Below are 25,043 nucleotides of genomic sequence, written 5' to 3' on the forward strand. Positions count from 1 at the left end.
AAATAGACTAAGAAAGAGAAACTAGAAGGGAGAGAGAGGCTAGGAGAGAGGGAGAGAGAGAGAGACTAGAAGGGAGAATAGATGAAATAGACTAAGAAAGAGAAACTAGAAGGGAGAGAGAGACTGGAGGAGAGTGAGCGAGAGACAGACTTGGAGAGAGAGAGACTAGGAGAGAGATATAGAGGAGAGACAGAGACTAAAAGGGAGAATAGATGAAATAGACTAAGAAAGAGAAACTAGAAGGGAGAGAGAGGCTAGGAGAGAGGGAGAGAGAGAGAGACTAGAAGGGAGAATAGATGAAATAGACTAAGAAAGAGAAACTAGAAGGGAGAGAGAGACTGGAGGAGAGTGAGCGAGAGACAGACTTGGAGAGAGAGAGACTAGGAGAGAGATATAGAGGAGAGACAGAGACTAAAAGGGAGAATAGATGAAATAGACTAAGAAAGAGAAACTAGAAGGGAGAGAGAGGCTAGGAGAGGGAGAGAGAGAGAGAGAGACTAGAAGGGAGAATAGATGAACTAGACTAAGAAAGAGAAACTAGAAGGGAGAGAGAGGCTAGGAGAGGGGGAGAGAGAGACTAGAAGGGAGAATAGATGAAATAGACTAAGAAAGAGAAACTAGAAGGGAGAGAGAGACTGGAGGAGAGTGAGTGAGAGACAGACTTAGAGAGTGAGAGACGAGAAGAGAGAGAGAGAGAGACTAAAAGGGGAGAATAGACGAAATAGACTAAGAAAGAGAAACTAGAAAAGAGAGAGAGACTGGAGGAGAGTGAGCGAGAGACAGACTTGGAGAGAGAGAGACTAGGAGAGAGATATAGAGGAGAGACAGAGACTAAAAGGGAGAATAGATGAAATAGACTAAGAAAGAGAAACTAGAAGGGAGAGAGAGGCTAGGAGAGGGAGAGAGAGAGAGAGAGAGAGACTAGAAGGGAGAATAGATGAAATAGACTAAGAAAGAGAAACTAGAAGAGAGAGAGAGAGACTGGAGGAGAGGGAGCGAGAGACAGACTTGGAGAGAGAGAGACTAGGAGAGAGATATAGAGGAGAGACAGACTAAAAGGGAGAATAGATGAAATAGACTAAGAAAGAGAAACTAGAAGGGAGAGAGAGGCTAGGAGAGGGGGAGAGAGAGAGAGAGAGACTAGAAGGGACAATAGATGAAATAGACTAAGAAAGAGAAACTAGAAGAGAGAGAGAGAGACTGGAGGAGAGGGAGCGAGAGACAGACTTAGAGAGTGAGAGATGAGAAGAGAGACAGAGAGAGACTAAAAGGGGAGAATAGACGAAATAGACTAAGAAAGAGAAACTAGAAAAGAGAGAGAGACTGGAGGAGAGTGAGCGAGAGACAGACTTGGAGAGAGAGAGACTAGGAGAGAGAGATAGAGGAGAGACAGACACTAAAAGGGAGAATAGACGAAATAGACTAAGAGAAACTAGAAAGGAGAGTCTAGGAGAGAGAGAGAGACAGACTTAGAGAGAGGGGAGACAGAGAGAGAGAGACTAGAAGGGAGAGTAGGCGAAATAGACTAAGAGAGAGAAACTGAAAGGGAGAGAGAGACTGGGAGAGATCAGAAGAAAGAGAAACTAAAGGTGAGAATAGAAGAAAGACTAAGAGAGAGAAACTGAGAAGAGAGACTAGAAGAAAGAGATAAAGTTAAAAAAAATTATCACTATTTTTGAAGGGATTTCTACGATACACAATACGCATCAATATATAAACGTTTATTCAGAAACTGCCAGCAGTGGTGACATTACAATTTAATGAACATTTAAACATTTAAAAAGTAACAAATTTTAAAGATCTCACTCTCAGAAAAATATAATATTTGTATTACATCATATTGCGCAGCTGTAAATTAATATATAGCACACGCTGCATTTACCGTATAATCCTACTATACAATGCTTTCTTAGCATCAGTAATAATTTTAATTTCAGTTGTTTTTTTATTTTAAAAAATTATTGAATGTTTAATTGCTTTTTGTCAGTAAACTCGTTTACGTCATGATTCTCTCTGTTCTCAGCCGCACGGCGTACACCTATAATCACGATGCCCAGCTCTACGGTCAGACCAGCGGTAACACCTACTTTGACACTCAGGCAGGAGCGACGCAGGTCACCACGGTGGTCTCGTCATCCAGCAGCGTGCCTTCCCACGGCATGGTGGGCATCGCCATGGACGTGGGCAGCAGCCAGGTGATCTCCAGCAGCGGTGCTTATCTCATTCACGGGGGCATGGACGGCCGCCACCACGCCACTCCGTCCTCCCGGTCGTCCTCTGCAATGGTACGTTCCACCGTTCTCAAGGCTGACAACAGTTAAAACTATTTTTTATGACAGTTTAAATGAGGCCTCTGAGGACACCAGATGTTATTTTTTCTTTCACACACACTAGCTTAAAAGCATTGGCGTTCCCTTCCTGCGAGTTGCTGATTAATGAAATAATCCAGATGTTCAGTCGCTGCTGTTCAGCACTGCCTGAAGTCCCAGCATTACTGTGTGTCTCCCAGCTGGTGTGTGGGGTGAAAAGGAGAGAAAACTGGACAAACAGAAGGCAGAGGAAGTGAAAGACTAATAGAAGAAATTACCAGAAGAGTTAGAGACACGCAAAGAATGAGAATGCGACAAAGCAAAACCATGAGGGAAGGATGGAGAGAGAGAGTGACTGTGAGAGAGACTGGGAGTGACAATGAGAGAGGGAGAGACTGAGCAAAAGAGAAAGTAAAAGAGAGGAAGATGCTGAGAGAGAGCAGAAGTAAGAAACTGCAAGAGACTAGATGAAAGAGATGTATAAAGAGAGAAGCTTGAAAAAAAGAGATGGAGAGACGAGAAGCAGACTGGGAGATGGAGACCGGAAAGGAGAGAGAGACTGGGAAAGTAGCTACAGTGGTGCTTGAAAGTTTGCGAACCTTTTCGAATTTTCTATATTTCTGCATAAATATGACCTAAAACATCATCAGATTTTCACACAAGTCCTAAAAGTAGATAAATAGAACCCAGTTAAACAAATGAGACAAAAATATTATACTTGGTCATTTATTTATTGAGGAAAATGATCCAATATTACATATCTGTGAGTGGCAAAAGTATGTGAACCTTTGCTTTCAGTATCTGGTGTGACCCCCTTGTGCAGCAATAACTGCAACTGAACGTTTGCGGTAACTGTTGATCAGTCCTGCACACCGGCTTGGAGGAATTTTAGCCCGTTCCTCCGTACAGAACAGCTTCAACTCTGGGATGTTGGTGGGTTTCCTCACATGAACTGCTCGCTTCAGGTCCTTCCACAACATTTCCATTGGATTAAGGTCAGGACTTTGACTTGGCCATGCCAAAACATTAACTTTATTCTTTTTTAACCATTCTTTGGTAGAACGACTTGTGTGCTTAGGGTCGTTGTCTTGCTGCATGACCCACCTTCTCTTGAGATTCAGTTCATGGACAGATGTCCTGACATTTTCCTTTAGAATTCGCTGGTATAATTCAGAATTCGTTGTTCCATCAATGCCAGCAAGCCGTCCTGGCCCAGATGCAGCAAAACAGGCCCAAACCATGATACTACCACCACCATGTTTCACAGATGGGATAAGGTTCTTATGCTGGAATGCAGTGTTTTCCTTTCTCCAAACATAACGCTTCTCAGTTAAACCAAAAGTTCTATTTTGGTCTCTTCCGTCCACAAAACATTTTTCCAATAGCCTTCTGGCTTGTCCACGTGCTCTTTAGCAAACTGCAGATGAGCAGCAATGTTCTTTTTGCAGAGCAGTGGCTTTCTCCTTGCAACTCTGTCATGCACACCATTGTTGTTCAGTGTTCTCCTGATGGTGGACTCATGAAAATGAACATTAGCCAATGTGAGAGAGGCCTTCAGTTGCTTAGAAGTTACCCCGGGGTCCTTTGTGACCTCGCCGACTATTACCCGCCTTGCTCTTGGAGTGATCTTTGTTGGTCGACCACTCCTGGGGAGGGTAACAATGGTCTTGAATTTCCTCCATTTGTACACAATCTGTCTGACTGTGGATTGGTGGAGTCCAAACTCTTTAGAGATGGTTTTGTAACCTTTTCCAGCCTGATGAGCATCAACAACGCTTTTTCTGAGGTCCTCAGAAATCTCCTTTGTTCGTGCCATGATACACTTCCACAAACATGTGTTGTGAAGATCAGACTTTGATAGATCCCTGTTCTTTAAATAAAACAGGGTGCCCACTCACACCTGATTGTCATCCCATTGATTGAAAACACCTGACTCGAATTTCACCTTCAAATTAACTGCTAATCCTAGAGGTTCACATACTTTTGCCACTCACAGATATGTAATATTGGATCATTTTCCTCAATAAATAAATGACCAAGTATGATATTTGTGTCATTTGTTTAACTGGGTTCTCTTTATCTACTTTTAGGACTTGTGTGAAAATCTGATGATGTTTTAGGTCATATTTATGCAGAAATATAGAAAATTCTAAAGGGTTCACAAACTTTCAAGCATCACTGTAAGAAAGAGGGACTAAGAGTCTGAGAGAACAACTCTTACAAAAACTGAGAGGAGGAGAGGCAGTGGTAGAGACAGAAAGAGTGATTGTGAGAGACTGGGAGTGAGAATGAGAGCAGGAGAGACTGAGCAAGTGACTGTGAGAAAGTAAGACAGAAAGTAGAAGGGAGGAAGAGGCTGAGAGAGAGAGAGAGAGAGAGAGGCTTGAAAAAAAGAGATGGAGAGATGAGAAACACAAATGGAGACCGGAAAGGAGAGAGAGAGAGACTGATCAAGAGACTGGAAAAGAGACTAAGATTAAAAAGTCTGGAAGGGAGAGGCAGTGGGAGAGAGAGAGACTGAGACTGCGAGCAACTGAAATGACGAGAGAAAGAGATGGAGAGATTTGGGGGGGGCAGCTGCCATTCCTGCTGTCACTTCTTCCTCTCAGTAATTCATCAGGACCTCGTTGTATTGCATCTTGCAAGCACTCGAGCGCCCTGCGGCACAAAGCAGCCCCTCGGTTTGTTACTGCTTGGCCCTTGGGACCCTTTAAAAGACCTGAAAGGATGCTTGCTTCCTCCTTCCTGCCTTCCCTCTCCATCTTTTATCCTGTTTAGGCTGTTCATCGACTTCCAGCGTAAAAAGTGACATGGAAAATTCCAAAGCAGGGCAGCGTTTTGGAGCTCATTTGCATTAGCTTTATTATTAGCATGAATTACACAGAGGCTTTTGCATTTGCATTTGCATGCATTATTCCGTGTGACTCACCAAGAAAATCCAGCCTGCCACTTAACCCATGTCGCCGTACTCACTTTTTTTTTTTTTTGGGTATTGTGTTCGTCTGCACACACTGACTGACTGACTGTAATGGAATTGCCCTGACCTTGCTACAGCTAACAGTATGATTGCCTTTTTTTCCCCCCCTGTTCTGTTTTTGCATTTCTTTTCCCTTCCCTCTGTCCTTTACCTTTCTCTGCCCCTCACCTGTTCTCACTCCCCCCTCATTCACTCCTGGTTCTGCATGCTCCTCCCTTCTTTCTCTGTAGCTTGAAATGGCGATTGAAAACCTCCAAAAGTCTGAAGGGATTGCTTCTCACAAGAGCATCCTGCTCAACAGCCATGTAAGTCATCTAAGAAAACTTTATTTAGAGAATAAAAGGAGGCCCACTGCTGTCTAGACTTCCTACCTTCCTCCTGCCCCTCTGCTTCACTAATTGCCTCTTTACTGTTGGGTTTTACTTTTCAGTGCTGGAGGAATGATGGGGTGACTGCTTAGCTTCTTCTAAATCATCTCTGACGTGTCTGCATGACGTAGAATCTCGTACACGTTCCACCTGCCTTCCGAAATAAGTCAACAAAAAATTTTAAACATCTTTACTCGAGACTAATTGTGAGCTAGAGCGATGTGCACTACCGTTCAAAAGTTTGGGGTCACTTTGAAATGTCCTTATTTTTGAAAGAAAAGCACTGTTCTTTTCAATGAAGATCACTTTAAACTAATCAGAAATCCACTCTATACATTGCTAATGTGCTAAATGACTATTCTAGCTGCAAATGTCTGGTTTTTGGTGCAATATCTCCATAGGTGTATAGAGGCCCATTTCCAGCAACTCTCACTCCAGTGTTCTAATGGTACAATGTGTTTGCTCATTGCCTCAGAAGGCTAATGGATGATTAGAAAACCCTTGTACAATCATGTTAGCACAACTGAAAACAGTTGAGCTCTTTAGAGAAGCTATAAAACTGACCTTCCTTTGAGCAGATTGAGTTTCTGGAGCATCACATTTATGGGGTCGATTAAATGCTCAAAATGGCCAGAAAAATGTCTCGACTATATTTTCTATTCATTTTACAACTTATGGTGGTAAATAAAAGTGTGACTTTTCATGGAAAACACAAAATTGTCTGGGTGACCCCAAACTTTTGAACGGTAGTGTAGCTGAGGTTGAGGAACCGTCAGAACCAGAATTCATTCACACACCGTTGCTGACGTTGCTTATTACTTTTCTAGAGTTTTGCTCACGCCTACATCAGGTTTAAATCCGACTGCAGGTACAGATGCGGAAATTTGGAGCTTGGAACAGATACCGGAATTGCATGAATATGCAAATCAGAAATGCCCCGAACCTCACACAGACCAGCCATTTGCATGGCTAGCATTTGCACATTTAGGATGACTGGCTATTTTAGTTTATGACGCCGTAACATCCGCCTGTCTCACGCAGGGGTGATTTCTCAGAGACAACAAGGGAAGCCGAGCTTTCCCTAAAATTCTCTCCCCAAACTGCGGCATCTACGACGTTGAATTCTCATTAAAACAATAACTTGCATAACATAATATATGCCCAAGATTGTATTTACGTTCATAACTATCCTGTAACTTATTTGAGTGATGTCTGACGAACTTGCAGTTCGCTACGAGAATCACCTTTGCTGCCAGGCTGTAACCAGCGTTGCCAGATACTGCTGACGTTTTCCAGCCATAATATGTTCAAAACCCGCCAAAATGCACTTAAAACCGCCCAATCTGGCAACACTGGCTGTAACCTTTCTTATTTCAATGGGCTCTGTGGACTGGCAGCCGGGTATCCGTTGCAGTCTATGAGAGGGCTCTGAACAGCCAATTTCGGCTAGTTGTTATTGGTTAAAATCGACAAAATCGTCACTTCCAGGGAAGCCGGGCTTCTCTGGGACTAAACGAGACAGTGGGAGGGACAAGAAGCCGGGCTGATGAAGGATTATTGGAGGTAGTGTTTGAAAGATATGAGGAGGGCGGGCTCTGTACTTCGGCGTCGGCGAGGAACACGGAAGCATGATCAGTGAGTCCCCAGCGGATGTCGAGAAAGTGTAGTCGTGTGCCAAAGTGCTGTCCGAATTTCTTTTCATATAAACGTTTCTTCTCATTGATGTCTCTGTACATTACTCTGTAAATAAATGTAAATATTACTCGTTGTGCTCCGTTAACTTTCATCCATTCTATCAGTTTGATCAATCGCGAATTCACTCGTTTATTTCATTTGTAGTTCAATCTGGTTGTAGGCTAGCTTGAGCCTTATTGGGATCTGCAGTGCTAGCTGCTAACAGAAATTGGTGAAGTCTCTGGAAAGCACAACCAGCTGGTATGACAGGGTCACAGACCATTTTCTGGAAAAGGAGCGGAGGGCAGAATTTATGTATAAATAGTGTGCATTATATAATGTTCATGAATCTGAAGTGTGTATATTGTTCAGTAATGTTAAGAGAATGGTGGGCTCTGTGTTATAGGTTATACCTGGGTATAATATTCAAGGTTCTGTGTGTTGCATAGCCTACCTGGTTATGAATTTCCAGACTGTGTTGCAGAAGATGTTCAAGGATGTGTTGCACAGCTGGGTGTTGTGTTAAAGACTCTGTGTTGCATATCAGGATATGATGTTCAAGGCTCTTCGTTGAATAGCCAGTAATTTTTGGATGTTTGATATTTTTGATTAAGGATATGAGGCACTAGCCTGGCAAGCCAGACTATAACATGAAATGTACAAGCAAAAATACTTTCTGCCACTAGGTAGGGTTGTCTAGTTCACTATGCTAATGGGGCACACCTTTCTATGCTTTGATATCCGGCCTACAGGTTTTACGATGAATGCGTAAAATGGGCTTCCCCTGTTTTAAAAACCAGCAGCCGCCACTGGTCTCACGTATAACTCTGACTGTCTCTATGATACACTTTTTTGAAATCAGTGTTCTGTGGGAACAGCTCAATCTTACTCGGTCGTCTTCATGACAGGATTATGATTGGAAACCGTTTCACTGGTTCGGGCAGCCAATAAAAATGGAAACCGACAAAAAAAATTACGTTGTAACAAGTTAACCAGCTTGTTCTACCCATAGATTTACATAGAAGACTAGATGCCTCGTCCCCGTTGCCCGTCAACGAAGTCGAACGTCCGCACATGGCGGCCATCTTACTTCAGACAGCTGGCTTACCCATTACATTGTGTTGGTAGCGATATGTACTTTTCAGATGACCGTAACTTCCTCAAATTTCAATCGATATTCAAACGGTTTGGTTTGTTATATAAAAAAACCAAACGGAAGTATGTATTTATGATATTAATGATGAATAATCATTTTATGTTTTAAAAAAATACGCATAGCTTGGCGAAAATATTTCAGTATACTACAGACTGTAAGACAGGATGCATGCTGGAATTCCTATGCTGTGAGAAGCCTAACACTGCATACTTATGGATAACTGCGGCCTTAGGACAAATAACCATACAATTTATTTCCAATTTTTAGTGAAAATATTTTTACATGCGATAGGGCCGTAGGGGAAGCTAAAGTTAAATAAACAGCTTACTCACTTCTGAAACTTCAGAAATACTTCATCCACCTCAAAAACCTAATGCACTCACATCATAGCATAATAACAAATGTAAACTCACATCATAGCATAATAACAAATGCACTGCCCGAGTAAGTAATAGTATAAAACAGTGACAGCGACTCACGGTAGTTTGTGACAAAAAAAGCATTTAATTAATCACATGTGGTTATACTTCCAAGGATAAAAAGATATCTTTACATTTACAAAAAGAACATTCAAAGCTGATTATCATGTCAAAGTCAATATATGTTAGCACAGAAGATTGAAATTTCATTTGACTAGGCTCCAATGTGCAGTTAAAATAAAACTAAACATACTGATATAAACATCTACAATTAAAACACACACAGACACACACATCATCTTGTCATCAAAGTCAGTTCTTTGATTTCCTGTAAATCATAATGTGAGTGCTGGGCTGTGCTGGGCTTGCGTAAGTCTTCATACCCCTTGTCTGTGGTAAGATGGCCGCCCTGTGCGGACGTTCTGGAATACGCGGTGAGGAATCTAGTAAATTCTATGTAAATCTATGGTTCTACATGCAGAACGTTAACTAATGATGTGCATTAGCTTGTGCTGTTATGCTAACTTGCTGCCTTTCTGTAATCCTGCTGATGCAAGTGGTTTAGCTAAAGAAGCAGTAAAGGGCTGTGAATCTCACTTAATTTTCCCCGATTGTTGCACCTAATCCGTTCTGCCCCTTGAAGCGGTTCAGCTTTAGTAAAACCCTCCGCTGGCTTTTTTAGTTTTATAATTCAGCTCATAAAGAGTTTGATCGTCATCTCACAAGTTAAATCGATTGTGTTTGCGCAGCGAAAGACATTACGCTGAGGACTCTCCAGGTGGTACTGGGAAACTAGTCCTGGGAAACTCCTTTCAGAAGGCAGACTGGAACTTGGCATTAAACTGACATTTGCCCCCCTGTTCTTTGTCACACACTCGAGTGTCTTTAAACATTTCCAGTACTAGAGCTTTTACTGAATGGCAGAGCTGCATCTCAGGTGTGCGTGCGCGTGGGAGTGGAAAATGCGCGTCGCCTTTCCAGGCTGCCATTGAGCAGTTACTTTTCTGTTTATTTCTAACGTAGACAGTAACAACTTGCATGAAAACTAGGGGTGAACCGATACTGATATCAGATATACTGTAGGTCTGATACCGTGCTTATTTAATAATAATAATAAAGTTCAATTTATATAGCACCTTTCTCAAAACCCAAGGTCGCTTTACAATTATAGGCAGAAAAAAAAAAAAGTCCACCAAATAGAGGTCAGGATGTCATTCCAGTGGTGTAGCAGCCACAGTCCCACCAAAAGGCGCACAAAAACAAGTCCCAAAGCGCCAGCACAGCTGCCACCGGGCAACATCACTCAGAACACCGTGCCATGGATCCACAAAGCGAGCACAGAAGCACCATCACGCAGAGCGCCGGTACGTCCCAAACCGCCTGCACAGCCGCTGCGATGCCACCGAGCAACATCGCTCGGAACATCACACCAAGCACTAAAGCACAGAGCGCTGGACAACCACGATGTTAAAATGAGCAATGAGCTCACTGCAGTCCATAGCTGGGAGCACAGGCATCACCCACGGCGAACCAAGGCCTGGAAGGAACCGACGCCCAAAACCGGGTCCGGAGCTACACCACAACCGGCGGACAAAACACTCAAACAAACATCAAACTACAACCCCGATTCCAAAAAAGTTGGGACAAAGTACAAATTGTAAATAAAAACGGAATGCAATGATGTGGAAGTTTCAAAATTCCATATTTTATTCAGAATAGAACATAGATGACATATCAAATGTTTAAACTGAGAAAATGTATCATTTAAAGAGAAAAATTAGGTGATTTTAAATTTCATGACAACAACACATCTCAAAAAAGTTGGGACAAGGCCATGTTTACCACTGTGAGACATCCCCTTTTCTCTTTACAACAGTCTGTAAACGTCTGGGGACTGAGGAGACAAGTTGCTCAAGTTTAGGGATAGGAATGTTAACCCATTCTTGTCTAATGTAGGATTCTAGTTGCTCAACTGTCTTAGGTCTTTTTTGTCGTATCTTCCGTTTTATGATGCGCCAAATGTTTTCTATGGGTGAAAGATCTGGACTGCAGGCTGGCCAGTTCAGTACCCGGACCCTTCTTCTACGCAGCCATGATGCTGTAATTGATGCAGTATGTGGTTTGGCATTGACATGTTGGAAAATGCAAGGTCTTCCCTGAAAGAGACGTCGTCTGGATGGGAGCATATGTTGCTCTAGAACCTGGATATACCTTTCAGCATTGATGATGTCTTTCCAGATGTGTAAGCTGCCCATGCCACACGCACTAATGCAACCCCATACCATCAGAGATGCAGGCTTCTGAACTGAGCGCTGATAACAACTTGGGTCGTCCTTCTCCTCTTTAGTCCGAATGACACGGCGTCCCTGATTTCCATAAAGAACTTCAAATTTTGATTCGTCTGACCACAGAACAGTTTTCCACTTTGCCACAGTCCATTTTAAATGAGCCTTGGCCCAGAGAAGACGTCTGCGCTTCTGGATCATGTTTAGATACGGCTTCTTCTTTGAACTATAGAGTTTTAGCTGGCAACGGCGGATGGCACGGTGGAAATATTCCTGAGCCCATTTTGTGATTTCCAATACAGAAGCATGCCTGTATGTGATGAAGTGCCGTCTAAGGGCCCGAAGATCACGGGCACCCGGTATGGTTTTCCGGCCTTGACCCTTACGCACAGAGATTCTTCCAGATTCTCTGGATCTTTTGATGATATTATGCACTGTAGATGATGATATGTTCAAACTCTTTGCAGTTTTACACTGTCGAACTCCTTTCTGATATTGCTCCACTATTTGTCGGTGCAGAATTAGGGGGATTGGTGATCCTCTTCCCATCTTTACTTCTGAGAGCCGCTGCCACTCCAAGATGCTCTTTTTATACCCAGTCATGTTAATGACCTATTGCCAATTGACCTAATGAGTTGCAATTTGGTCCTCCAGCTGTTCCTTTTTTGTACCTTTAACTTTTCCAGCCTCTTATAGCCCCTGTCCCAACTTTTTTGAGATGTGTTGCTGTCATGAAATTTCAAATGAGCCAATATTTGGCATGAAATTTCAAAATGTCTCACTTTCTACATTTGATATGTTGTCTATGTTCTATTGTGAATACAATTTCATTTTTTGAGATTTGTAAATTATTGCATTCCGTTTTTATTTATAATTTGTACTTTGTCCCAACTTTTTTGGAATCGGGGTTGTACACTAACACAAAAAAAAGAAAGGAAAAAAAAGGAGAGAAAATAAAATAAAAAGCTCCAGTGAGAAGTGGCAGCCAGAATGCGCACGACGTACTCTCAACCGTAAACGGAAACTTGGATTCGTATTCGCATAAAATGCTCAAATACCATGTGATGCTTCTGTCATAAGACTGGTGTACGCTCATGAACAAGCAATGAAATAACAGCGATCTGGATATATTTCATGATTGTTGACGGCAATCAAAAGGAAGAACAGCAGCATCTTTCTTTGAAACAAGTAACCTGATGAATCACTGAATGGTGTTTAAATATTATCTTTGCGTAACGATGGCTGAAGCGTGCAGAGAAACCGTCAGCTGTTAGAGCACTTCACATCAGCGAGCACTGAGCTCCGAGACACATTTTCGACGACCGTATTCGCTGATACTGCTCTGCCGTTAAAGATATTACTTAAACGGCATTAAATCTTAAACATAAAACTCTGCATGAGGAGTTCATTGCTAGTAGCGCACGGAGCTAAATAATTTGTTCCATGACGCCACAATTGATTAATATTTAAAAAATATATTTCTGGGAAAAAAAATGGCAGCAATCAAATTTAGGGATACATGTTGGAGCTCTCTTAGCTCTTGATGCTTTTTTGTTTAATTTATTTTATGTTTCGAATTCAGTGTGAAATAGCAATGGGTTTTACATATCGTGTGTGTGTGTGTGTGTGTGTGTGTGCAGCTGCAGTGGCTGTTGGATAACTATGAGACAGCGGAAGGAGTTAGTCTGGCACGCTGCTCCCTCTATAACCACTACTTGCGTCACTGCCACGAGCAGAAGCTGGACCCAGTCAACGCCGCCTCCTTTGGCAAACTCATCCGCTCAGTGTTCATGGGGCTACGGACACGCCGCCTTGGCACCAGGTTTGTGTACACACACACACACACACACACACTCCTATACAATCGTAATCATTGGTATGGTAGCAGTTTCTCCAAGGAGACTTTTGTTTTACATTTATAGAAGGAGTCTCCAGTGTCAGTGCTTTGTACCGTACCAGGCGGAGGTAAAGCTGTAACTTTTAGTTTTCCGACATCTTCAGGACAGAGGAGTTTACGCTTTCTCAGTCACATGATCAGCTACCTTTTTTTTTTTTGTCTAATTAACTTCAGAAACGTAAGACAAACGACAAGCTGTTGAAGGAACGACTGTTTATAGCTGCTATAACGCATATCACTGTGGTATAAGAGGAATAAAAATAAAACACTACAGGATGTCCTGTTTATTTACTGCAGACAAAAATCAACTTCACTGATCAGTGTCGGATTATTTTCCTATAGCGGCAAGCCCCGAAGTGTTTGTTCCTTACTTAATAAAAGATGAATGAATAATAAAATGGAGATTTTGATGATTGGCGTGCTTGGACTTGGGAGTACACGGTCATTTAGCCTCCGGTTCTTTATGCTTTCTCATTTCTGAGGGTTTTCTGTACAGCTTCTAGAGGCTGTGCGCAGGATAGTTTGGGCTTGTGTCCTTCAGCTGTGTGTAGATTCCAAGGTTCAGGCTTCGAAAGCTTGAGAAAATGGAGCATATAAAGGATTGTACTCAATGTCGAGGAGTCGCAAAACAAACTTGGCTTTATGTCTAACACCACAGGTTTTTGTTTTTTATGTCATTCATGCATGTAATTGTGTGTGTGTGTGTGTGTGTCAGGGGAAACTCAAAGTACCATTACTATGGCATCCGTGTGAAGCCCGACTCTCCTCTCAACCAGCTGCAGGATGACACTCAGTACATGGCCATGAGACAGCAGCCCATCCACCAGAAACAGAGGTGTGTGTGTGTGTGTTCTGAATGCTCAAGCTTTAATAGAAAGCAACAGCCAAGTAAAAAAGACACATAGGTGACCTCCTGAGTCTCTTCCTTTTCTGTAACGAACAAGATTTATCTCTTTATCTCTCCCATCTGGTGGTTCCCTGATTAGTGCCTGTTGAGTATATGCCTACTGCCCCAGCTGACGTGTGTGTGTGTGTGTGTGTGTGTGTGTGTGTGTGTGTGTGTGCACCTTGTGCCCAGGTTTAAGCCGCTGCAGAAGATGGGTGGGATGGGTGAGTGCATTTCATTTGGCTCTCAGCACTCCAGCAGCACGCCGGAGCAGAGCGTGGCCGCTCAGAGCCAACACCACCAACAGTACATCGGTAACTACTACTACTACTACTAAACACAACAGATTATCCAATCGAAGCATGAACCTGAAATGATTGACAAGTTTGAACTCACCGATATGAACTGACAAACTTAAAGCCACGCCCCCTTTCCACCATCTCTCATTTGTAATGTTTTGACCAGTGCTTTCATCTCGACTCAAGGCGGGGCTTTGATTTGTGATCTCGCTTTATGTCACGGTAAATGGACCAACTTACAGTGGTGCTTGAAAGTTTGTGAACCCTTTAGAATTTTCTATATTTCTGCATAAATATGACCTAAAACATGAGCAGATTTTCACACAAGTCCTAAAAGTAGATAAAGAGAACCCAGTTAAACAAATGAGACAAAAATTTATTTATTTATTTATTGCTCATTTATTTATTGAGGAAAATGATCCAATATTACATATCTGTGAGTGGCAAAAGTATGTGAACCTTTGCTTTCAGTATCTGGTGTGACCCCCTTGTGCAGCAATAACTGCAACTGAACGTTTGCGGTAACTGTTGATCAGTCCTGCACACCGGCTTGGAGGAATTTTAGCCCGTTCCTCCGTACAGAACAGCTTCAGCTCTGGGATGTTGGTGGGTTTCCTCACATGAACTGCTCGCTTCAGGTCCTTCCACAACATTTCCATTGGATTAAGGTCAGGACTTTGACTTGGCTGTTCCAAAACATTAACTTTATTCTTCTTTAACCATTCTTTGGTAGAACGACTTGTGTGCTTAGGGTTGTTGTCTTGCTGCATGACCCACCTTCTCTTGAGATTCAGTTCATGGACAGATGTCCTGACATTTTCCTTTAGAATTCGCTGGTATAATTCAGAATTCATTGTTCCATCAATGATGGCAAGCCGTCCTGGCCCAGATGCAGCAAAACAGGCCCAAACCATGATACTACCACCACCATGTTTCACAGATGGGATAAGGTTCTTATGCTGGAATGCAGTGTTTTCCTTTCTCCAAACATAACACTTCTCATGTAAACCAAAAGTTCTATTTTGGTCTCATCCGTCCACAAAACATTTTTCCAATAGCCTTCTGGCTTGTCCACGTGATCTTTAGCAAACTGCAGATGAGCAGCAATGTTCTTTTTGGAGAGCAGTGGCTTTCTCCTTGCAACTCTGTCATGCACGCCATTGTTGTTCAGTGTTCTCCTGATGGTGGACTCATGAACATGAACATTAGTCAATGTGAGAGAGGCCTTCAGTTGCTTAGAAGTTCCCCTGGGTTCCTTTGTGACCTCGCTGACTATTACACGCCTTGCTCTTGGAGTGATCTTTGTTGGTTGACCACTCCTGGGGAGGGTAACAATGGACTTGAATTTCCTCCATTTGTACACAATCTGTCTGACTGTGGATTGGTGGAGTCCAAACTCTTTAGAGATGGTTTTGTAACCTTTTCCAGCCTGACGAGCATCAACAATGTTTTTTCTGAGCTCCTCAGAAATCTCCTTTGTTCGTGCCATGATACACTTCCACAAACATGTGCTGTGAAGATCAGACTTTGATAGATCCCTGTTCTTTAAATAAAACAGGGTGCCCACTCACACCTGATTGTCATCCCATTGATTGAAAACACCTGACTCGAATTTCACCTTCAAATTAACTGCTAATCCTAGAGGTTCACATACTTTTGCCACTCACAGATATGTAATATTGGATAATTTTCCTCAATAAATAAATTGTCTCATTTGTTTAATCTGTGTGAAAATCTGATGATGTTTTAGGTCATATTTATGCAGAAATACAGAAAATTCTAAAGGGTTCACAAACTTTCAAGCGCCACTGTATGAGTTCATTAATGTGAAATAATAAATTCATACCAGAGAACACATTGTAAATAATTATAATGTTAATAATAATTAGGAATGAATGCAGTAAGTCGAGTTATTCTGTGCGTAAGGTTTGTTTCACAACTTCTCAGCACTATTGTGTGGTTTTTTTTTTGCGTTCTCAGTAGAAGGTGTCATGACCAAAGACGACGACTTTCTATAAGAAATGAGTTATAATGCAATATTTAATTTGCGCTAGCAGCACTGCGGCAAATTGTTACTCTCACTCAGGATCTTTCTACTCCTAACGTTTTTTAAGGACGCCATTTCTCCTTCAGTTTTCAACCAATCATCAAATTTCACATGCAGAATATCTCTGGCCTGAATTAAGTTGCTATGACTTTTGGTGCTGATCTGGATCACCAAACCATGAAAAACGGGCTTTTTTCCTCTCTAAGTGTCATTCTCTATCTCTTACTGTTCCGGATCTATAGGGTACATTGACCAGACATCAAGGTTTGTAAGAGCTAGCGCAAAGTCACAGTCTATCTAGTTAATATTTCCTCTGCTGATAAAACTCATTTGTATTCTACTGTCTTTAGACAAACTTCATTCATAATTTTTTTTTTTTTTGTAATCTGATATGCAGATAATCATGAATCAGCAAATATGCAAATTAGCCTGTTATTTAGCGACTTTTTGAGCATGCTTTATCATTTTTAATACGCGGAAGACTATATGAACAACGCTCAAACATTTTTATAGAGCTCATAAAACGTGTGCGCGTGTTTTGTAGACGTGTCCCACGCCTTGCCCCCGTTCCCCTCTCTCGATCTGGACTCCTGTCCGCTGCCGGAGCGCATCACCATGAACGATGTGAAGAAGCTACAGAGCATCTACAGGGACCACTGTGAGGTACTCCTGTCCTTCACTCCTTCACGCTGACTCTAGGGGTGTTCACACGGCACATATTTGCATCGATGCTGCACCGATGCATTTTGTTGCGATATATCTTACACCGGTGTAAATTTTGTGGAGCGTTCATACGTCACAAACCTGCTTACTAGAGATAAGCGTGATAGCACCGGTGCAGCCCCACTTGCGTTCACACGGCAGTTTTTGCGACCGTGCTATGCGACAGTAATAATGCGGAAATGAAATATGCACATGCGTGAAAATGTACTTCCTTTTCCCGGTTGTCATGGCATCACCAAGCGCCGGGAAAACAACGTGGATGAAGACACCAGTGTTGCCAGATACTGCTGACGTTTTCCAGCCCAAAATATGTTCAAATCCGCCAAAATGCACTTAAAAACGCCCAATCTGGCAACACTGGAAGACACGCAGTTCTGTTGTTGTTGATATTCGCCATTTTGGAAGCGCAAAATACCAGGATGCGAGTTATGCAATGCCTGTATGTAATCAACTCTCCTCACGCGTAGCGAGTCTACCCCTGTAGCGTTCAGATGTCCCATTTTATATCGGTGCTGCCCCGCAAACTAGCATTTACTCCGGAGTAAATTTCTTAAACCACCTCCCGAGCAGGGTTAGATTTGCACCGGTTTAAGCAGCTTTCAGGGGTGACACCGGTATAACTTTGTACCGTGTGAACGCTCTACCGGGGCGGCCCCGGTGCTACACCGGAGTAAAAGTTGCCGTGTGAACACCCTTTTTGTGACATGTGTCTGTCACTCCTCTACCTGCACGATGTGTGTGTGTGTGTTTGTGTTAGCATTGCAGTTCAGTATTCCTAGAACTCTGGTTTAATCTTCTCTTCCAATTCCTCCCCTGTGCTCTCCCTGTTCATCTCACACCTTTTGTTCCCAAGGGCCTTTCATCCCTCACTCAGCGCCTTTCCAGTTATGCCAATTAACCTTTCAGCCACACACACACTCACTCACTCACTCACACGAGAAACCTTTCCGCTCTTTTAGTTTTTGAAATGAATGCGACAGTTTTTATATATTTTTTTTGAAAAAGCAGTTTTCATCGTTGCGATCAGATACAAGGTCAAAACTGTCAGATGTTCCTGGGGACATTTGGTCCTCAGCAAGATATAAAAACATACCCATGCGCGCGCGCACACACTTCTCACGTCTGTTTTTTGTCTCTTGCCAGATTTTCTCATCAATCATGGAAATATATTTAGTCTTTTTAAAAATCTTGCATGTGTTTTTATAGAGCCTGTGTCAAGCACAAACTTATCTCCTCTGTTAGTCATAAAGTTTTGAGCTCAGTTCAGGTCTTTGGGCGTTTCTAAACCAGCTTGTTTATTTCTGTGTCATCACACACACACACACACACACACACACACACACACACACACACACACACAAGCGCACACAGATGTGTGAGTCAAACTGTTTTTTCAGATCTCTGACTCCCAAACACAGTAATTTTTTACAACCATGCCTTGATTGTTTGTCGAGGCAGGGGGAATTTTCCTCTGGTGTTTTTTTTTTTTTCCCCTGGTTTTGGAGCCCAGTGTTTGAACTGTTGCTGGGGCAACGGTAAACAAGGTTGCCGTAGCAACCTGGCCAAGAACCCAAAACATGTTGTGTGATTGGTGGAAGGGAGGTGTGTGAGTGAGAGAGTGAGAATGTGTGTGTGTGTGGCGTAGAGCCAGGCAACTGGATATAGGAGCAAGTGTCCTGTCACAGGAGAATCTCTCAACTTAGTGCAAAACACACGCGCGCACACTTGCTGCGCTTTCATAATGCTTGTGCGTGTAAGGGTGAGCTAAATTCCTGTCGGTTTGCTCACCACTTCCTTCTTGTGTGCAGGAAATTATTTTATGATTTTTTCCCCCCATGTTTGCTGATTGTTGAACTTAATTTGGTTCACTGTTCAGGTGACGTGTGCAATTCTATAGAAACTGGTTAGAAATTAAAAAAAAAATTACAAGCAGGAAAATTTTGAATCCAAGTCAATCTACTAAAGAGCAGTCAGAGAGATAAACATACACACACACACACACACACACACACACACACACACACACACACAGGGTTCTGTTATAGAAAATTAATCAATGACAGAGAGGTGTGATGATTAATGATTATTGCCATACAAAAGAACAGCTCATCTAAAAGGTTTTAATTCCTTTTGTAACTCAACAATTTGCCACCAGATGTGGTTTTTAAAAAAATAAAAATAAATAAATAATAATAATTATTATTATTATTAATTTCACATCATAGCATGTCATGTTATTTATCCGTTTATAGTTACAGTTAGTGTTGTGGAACGTTCCTGGTATCACTGACGTTAGAGCAGCTAGAAACAGTCGTTCCCTCACCAGCCTCTCTTTTTCTCTTTCTTTTGAAATTAATAAGATGAAATTAACTTCAAGATTGATATGTTACTGAGAAAGTACATATATGTTCTTTACCAGCTGGGAGGTCCGTATGGCGAAATACCGTGACCGAGGTCTTGAAAGTACTGACTGAGGCCCTCTGGGCCGAGGTCAGTATTCAAGGCCGAGGTGACGGTATTTCACCATACGGACCGACCTTAAGCTGGTAAATAATAGATTTATTTTTTTCTTTACCAAATTCTAACAGAAAACGAGAGCGCCCGAAAGGGAAAACCAAGCCGAGCCGCCATTTTGAATCCTCATTCACGGCTGTAATGCAAATGGCTTCCTCCTCGGTATACAAGTGCACTTCCATGGCAGGGAAAAAACTACATTTTGCCGTCTATGTAGTCCCCTATTTATACAAATAGGAGTCATTCAGGATTCAGCCACGTTTTTGCTCGGCGTTAGCAAGTTATGGCCCTTTTCCACTACCCTTTTTCAGCTCACTTCAGCCCGACACGGCTCGCGTTTCGACTACCTCAGAGCAGCACGACTCAGCTCGCTTCAGCCCGACTCAGCACCCAAAACTCGCACGGTTTTGGAGTGGGGCTGAAGCGAGCCAAACCGAGCCGAGTGGGGCTGGGGGCGTGAGGAGACACTCTCCTGTGCACTGATTGGTGAGGAGGAGTGTCCTCACACGCCCACACACGCCCCGCGAGCACGCTGGGATCTGTAAACACCGTAAACCCGGAAGAAGAAGAATTACGAATTACGAGAATTTCTGAAGCCTTATGCACCTCGCCTCATCTATACGCTCTTGCCAGTATCTGTTGGCGTTGTCGGTGACAACAAGCCACAGAACCAAGACCAGCAACACTAACGACTCCATGTCCTCCATGTTTATTGTTTACTATCCGGGTCATGAGACTACCACTTAAAAGGTCACTGATGTCACTGTTTGCGCTGCCTAACGACATCACGTGACGTCCACCCACTTTCGCTAACTCCACCCAATGTGTCCACCCACTTCCAGCCAGCACGGTTCAGCGCGGTTGTAGTCGAAATGCAACTCCACCGGCCCCACTCAGCTCGACTCGGCACGGCACGGCTCAGCCCAACTCAGCCGCGTTGGTAGTGGAAAAGCAGCATTAGAGGTTTTTATCTTTCTCCTGAAATGTTTTCTTTTATTTCTTCTTCCTCAGGGTAGTAAAACTCACTTTCGCTGTGAACACTGTCGTTATCGCTATCCATGCTGTAAAATTAATGCTATTATACTGAGAAATGCTGGCAAAAATTTATAAGATTTTTGATAATCTTATAAATAAATCATATTAAAAAAAAAGATAAATGTTGACAAAAAATTCTACTATGTTTGTTGTTGTTGTGAATGAGCGAGTTGCCAGAGGTCCGTAACCGGGGTCCGTATCCTTCTGTACGGACCCGCTTGCCAGCCAATCAGAGCGCAGGATTTGATGGAAACCGCGCCGCGGAAAAAACCCATTCAGGAAATAAGTGTTATACACTTTCTTGTGTTATCTGTGTATCTTAATGTACACTATATTTATATATTTTGTGTGTTATTTTACTAAATAAAATCAAAGTGCAAAGAGTAAAGTCCTGAAGACATGTCTGAAGTGGCACTTTAGACTCCTTCCATAAACGTTAACATTAATACACTTGCGTCTCCAGAGAGAAATCTTCACCTTATCAACGAGTATACATTTTTGGGAGCTATCTAACAGCACATCTGTTTATTATAGTTTTAGTTTTTGTGGAGCATCTGCTGTACGAGTCCCTGTGAACGAGCTGTTACTATAGAAACCATAACGAATTTGAAAGGAGAGCAGTAATGTAAACCTGCACTACTGTGAGAGCTGCTGTTACAGAAAATTAATCATCAATTTCTGATGCATCAGATTTGAGAATTCAGTAATGCTATGGTATAAAACTGCAATAATGGATTTATGACTGAGTATTTATTTATTTATTTATTTAGTCTTCCTTAGAGACTTAGCTCGTTTTCTCACTGTTTCTCTCTCTCTGTCTCAGGCCACTCTAGATGTGGTGATGAATCTGCAGTTTCACTTCATCGAGAAGCTGTGGCAGACCTTCTGGTATTCAGCACTGCCATCTAGTGACGGCACCACCACCATCCCCAGCAGGTCAGACACTCCACACGCCATTATTTCAACTCTTCATTTACAGTTTTAATTAGGATCACTAATGAAGATTAGACTATTCATTCCTTTGTGCCCCTCCCCCACACAGACAATCTGGCAATCATAAAATCCACTGGCACGAGTTTCAGTGATGATGTCAACCATGATAGCGAAGTCAAATTCAGGAGTCATGGGAACGCGTTTTGAGCATTGAGAAATCAGTAAAAGAAAGATGCACACGATGAAAGATTTGAACTGCTGACATACAGTATAACGCCCGGGTATTGTTTGGATTTGTTGGAATAATAAGGCAGGCAGCACGCGTGTGTTTCTGTTTAACTCGAGCGCTTAGAGCCTCATTTTTTAAAATTTCACTTTAAACATTAAAAGGAAATGAAACAGTTTAAAATAAATTCATGGAACTGGCCGCAATGAAGATTTTTATTTTAGTAGCTTCGCCATCAATCCTAAAATTAATAAAATAATCTTAACAAGTAAATAAGTTTAAAAAATTTTTATACATCTCCATCCACATTCACTGGATATGAGCAATCGTGCACTCTGATTGGCTACTCTACTACTAGGCTATCAGCTCATATACCATGAGTAGAGAGAAACAAAATGGTGGCGCGTGTTGCTGAACCAACTGAGGATGAAATAAAAACTCGACTTGAAAACAAAACCCCAAAAATTTTTATCAAGTATTTAAAAGAAACAGAAATAGCTAAAAGAATATATAGTTTGGGCGGCACGGTGGTGTAGTGGTTAGCGCTGTCGCCTCACAACAAGAAGGTCCGGGTTCGAGCCCCGTGGCCGGCGAGGGCCTTTCTGTGTGGAGTTTGCATGTTCTCCCCGTGTCCGCGTGGGTTTCCTCCGGGTGCTCCGGTTTCCCCCACAGTCCAAAGGCATGCAGGTTAGGTTAACTGGTGACTCTAAATTGACCGTAGGTGTGAATGTGAGTGTGAATGGTTGTCTGTGTCTATGTGTCAGCCCTGTGATGACCTGGCGACTTGTCCAGGGTGTACCCCGCCTTTCACCCGTAGTCAGCTGGGATAGGCTCCAGCTTGCCTGTGACCCTGTAGAACAGGATAAAGCGGCTAGAGATAATGAGATGAGATGAGATATATAGTTTGTTTTTCCCCAATATCGCCTGTTCCATACTCCAGCCCAGCTGGTGGCAGTAATGCACTTTTACATTAGTTTGCCAACCGCCAAAAAACCCTAAAGAAGAAGAAAACCTCAAAAAATACAAAAACAAAGCAACAAAATATGGAATGAAAGTATATTTGATGGTAAGAATGTATCTTTTTTATTTTTCAAGAATTATTATTACTATTATTGCATTTTTCACCAATTGCTCCTGTCATTTCGCCGGTTTGTTTACATTCTAAGCGGAAATTATTTTGTCAGACATTTTGTATAAAGTTGGTGTTTATCAAATTTGCAAAAAATTCAAATAAAAATGCTCCATTTCTCAAAATCCAGTTAATGTGGATAAAATAAAAACGGTTATACCACGCAATCTCGTCGTACACGGATTATAGGCCATCAGTTCATCAGCTCATGTACGACTCGATTTCATGGAATAACTGTTTTATATATATATAAAAAAAAAACAGTTATTCCATGAAATATATATAGCCACCATGTTGTAGCCACCCTGCCATATATATATATGGCAGGGTGGTTACAACAGTGTTAGCTAATGGGACCACATATTAAATAAGTTTAAAAAAATAATAAAAGCTATGTATTATAAACAAAATAGTCGACCCACAACATAAGACAGGACGTGCAAGACTACGGACTCAATTACATTTCAAACATATAGATTTAAAAGTGCAGAGATTGTTGCAGTCATAATTATTTAAAGCAGAAAAATAATAATCCAATCTACTGTGGTAGATTTAAAAGAGCTAAGATTTGCCATGTTTAAATTCAGTTCATGAGATAAATGCAGAATGGCCGCGTAGCTAATCAACTTACCCATTTTAAATGGATTCCCATGTGACTTCTTCTGAGACGTGGTTATACAGTGGTGCTTGAAAGTTTGTGAACCCTTTAGAATTTTCTATATTTCTGCATAAATATGACCTAAAACATCATCAGATTTTCACACAAGTCCTAAAAGTAGATAAAGAGAACCCAGTTAAACAAATGAGACAAAAATATTATACTTGGTCATTTATTTATTGAGGAAAATGATCCAATATTACATATCTGTGAGTGGCAAAAGTATGTGAACCTTTGCTTTCAGTATCTGGTGTGACCCCCTTGTGCAGCAATAACTGCAACTAAACGTTTGTGGTAACTGTTGATCAGTCCTGCACACCGGCTTGGAGGAATTTTAGCCCGTTCCTCCGTACAGAACAGCTTCAACTCTGGGATGTTGGTGGGTTTCCTCACATGAACTGCTCGCTTCAGGTCCTTCCACAATATTTCCATTGGATTAAGGTCAGGACTTTGACTTGGCCATTCCAAAACATTAACTTTATTCTTCTTTAACCATTCTTTGGTAGAACGACTTGTGTGCTTAGGGTCGTTGTCTTGCTGCATGACCCACCTTCTCTTGAGATTCAGTTCATGGACAGATGTCCTGACATTTTCCTTTAGAATTCGCTGGTATAATTCAGAATTCATTGTTCCATCAATGATGGCAAGCCGTCCTGGCCCAGATGCAGCAAAACAGGCCCAAACCATGATACTACCACCACCATGTTTCACAGATGGGATAAGGTTCTTATGCTGGAATGCAGTGTTTTCCTTTCTCCAAACATAATGCTTCTCATTTAAACCAAAAGTTCTACTTTGGTCTCATCCGTCCACAAAACATTTTTCCAATAGCCTTCTGACTTGTCCACGTGATCTTTAGCAAACTGCAGATGAGCAGCAATGTTCTTTTTGGAGAGCAGTGGCTTTCTCCTTGCAACCCTGCCATGCACACCATTGTTGTTCAGTGTTCTCCTGATGGTGGACTCATGAACATGAACAATTAGCCAATGTGAGAGAGGCCTTCAGTTGCTTAGAAGTTACCCCAGGGTCCTTTGTGACCTCGCCGACTATTACACGCCTTGCTGTTGGAGTGATCTTTGCCGGTCGACCACTCCTGCGGAGGGTAACAATGGTCTTGAATTTCCTCCATTTGTACACAATCTGTCTGACTGTGGATTGGTGGAGTCCAAACTCTTTAGAGATGGTTTTGTAACCTTTTCCAGCCTGATGAGCATCAACAACGCTTTTTCTGAGGTCCTCAGAAATCTCCTTTGTTCGTGCCATGATACACTTCCACAAACATGTGTTGTGAAGATCAGACTTTGATAGATCCCTGTTCTTTAAATAAAACAGGGTGCCCACTCACACCTGATTGTCATCCCATTGATTGAAAACACCTGACTCTAATTTCACCTTCAAATTAACTGCTAATCCTAGAGGTTCACATACTTTTGCCACTCACAGATATGTAATATTGGATCATTTTCCTCAATAAATAAATGACCAAGTATGATATTTTTGTCTCATTT

The 25,043-nt window shown here is 42.1% G+C and overlaps 1 protein-coding gene across 8 annotated transcripts in view; it reads left to right on the forward strand.

The window, feature by feature from the left end:
* rfx2 (regulatory factor X, 2 (influences HLA class II expression)) overlaps positions 1-25,043 on the forward strand; it is a 101,417-nt gene that overhangs the window by 66,830 nt on the left and 9,544 nt on the right. For 7 of the 8 annotated variants that reach the window (XM_060932541.1, XM_060932538.1, XM_060932536.1 and 4 more), the window contains exons 5-11: positions 2,024-2,285; positions 5,517-5,591; positions 12,829-13,010; positions 13,801-13,920; positions 14,164-14,285; positions 16,862-16,980; positions 21,413-21,525. In XM_060932541.1, coding sequence (XP_060788524.1) covers positions 2,024-2,285; positions 5,517-5,591; positions 12,829-13,010; positions 13,801-13,920; positions 14,164-14,285; positions 16,862-16,980; positions 21,413-21,525 — 993 coding nt within the window. The remainder of the gene's footprint in view (positions 1-2,023; positions 2,286-5,516; positions 5,592-12,828; positions 13,011-13,800; positions 13,921-14,163; positions 14,286-16,861; positions 16,981-21,412; positions 21,526-25,043) is intronic. The other variant, XM_060932535.1, reaches the window with a different exon arrangement.

This window comes from Neoarius graeffei, chromosome 10 (genome assembly GCF_027579695.1).
Source record: "Neoarius graeffei isolate fNeoGra1 chromosome 10, fNeoGra1.pri, whole genome shotgun sequence".
In the NCBI taxonomy this organism is placed as follows: domain Eukaryota; kingdom Metazoa; phylum Chordata; class Actinopteri; order Siluriformes; family Ariidae; genus Neoarius; species Neoarius graeffei.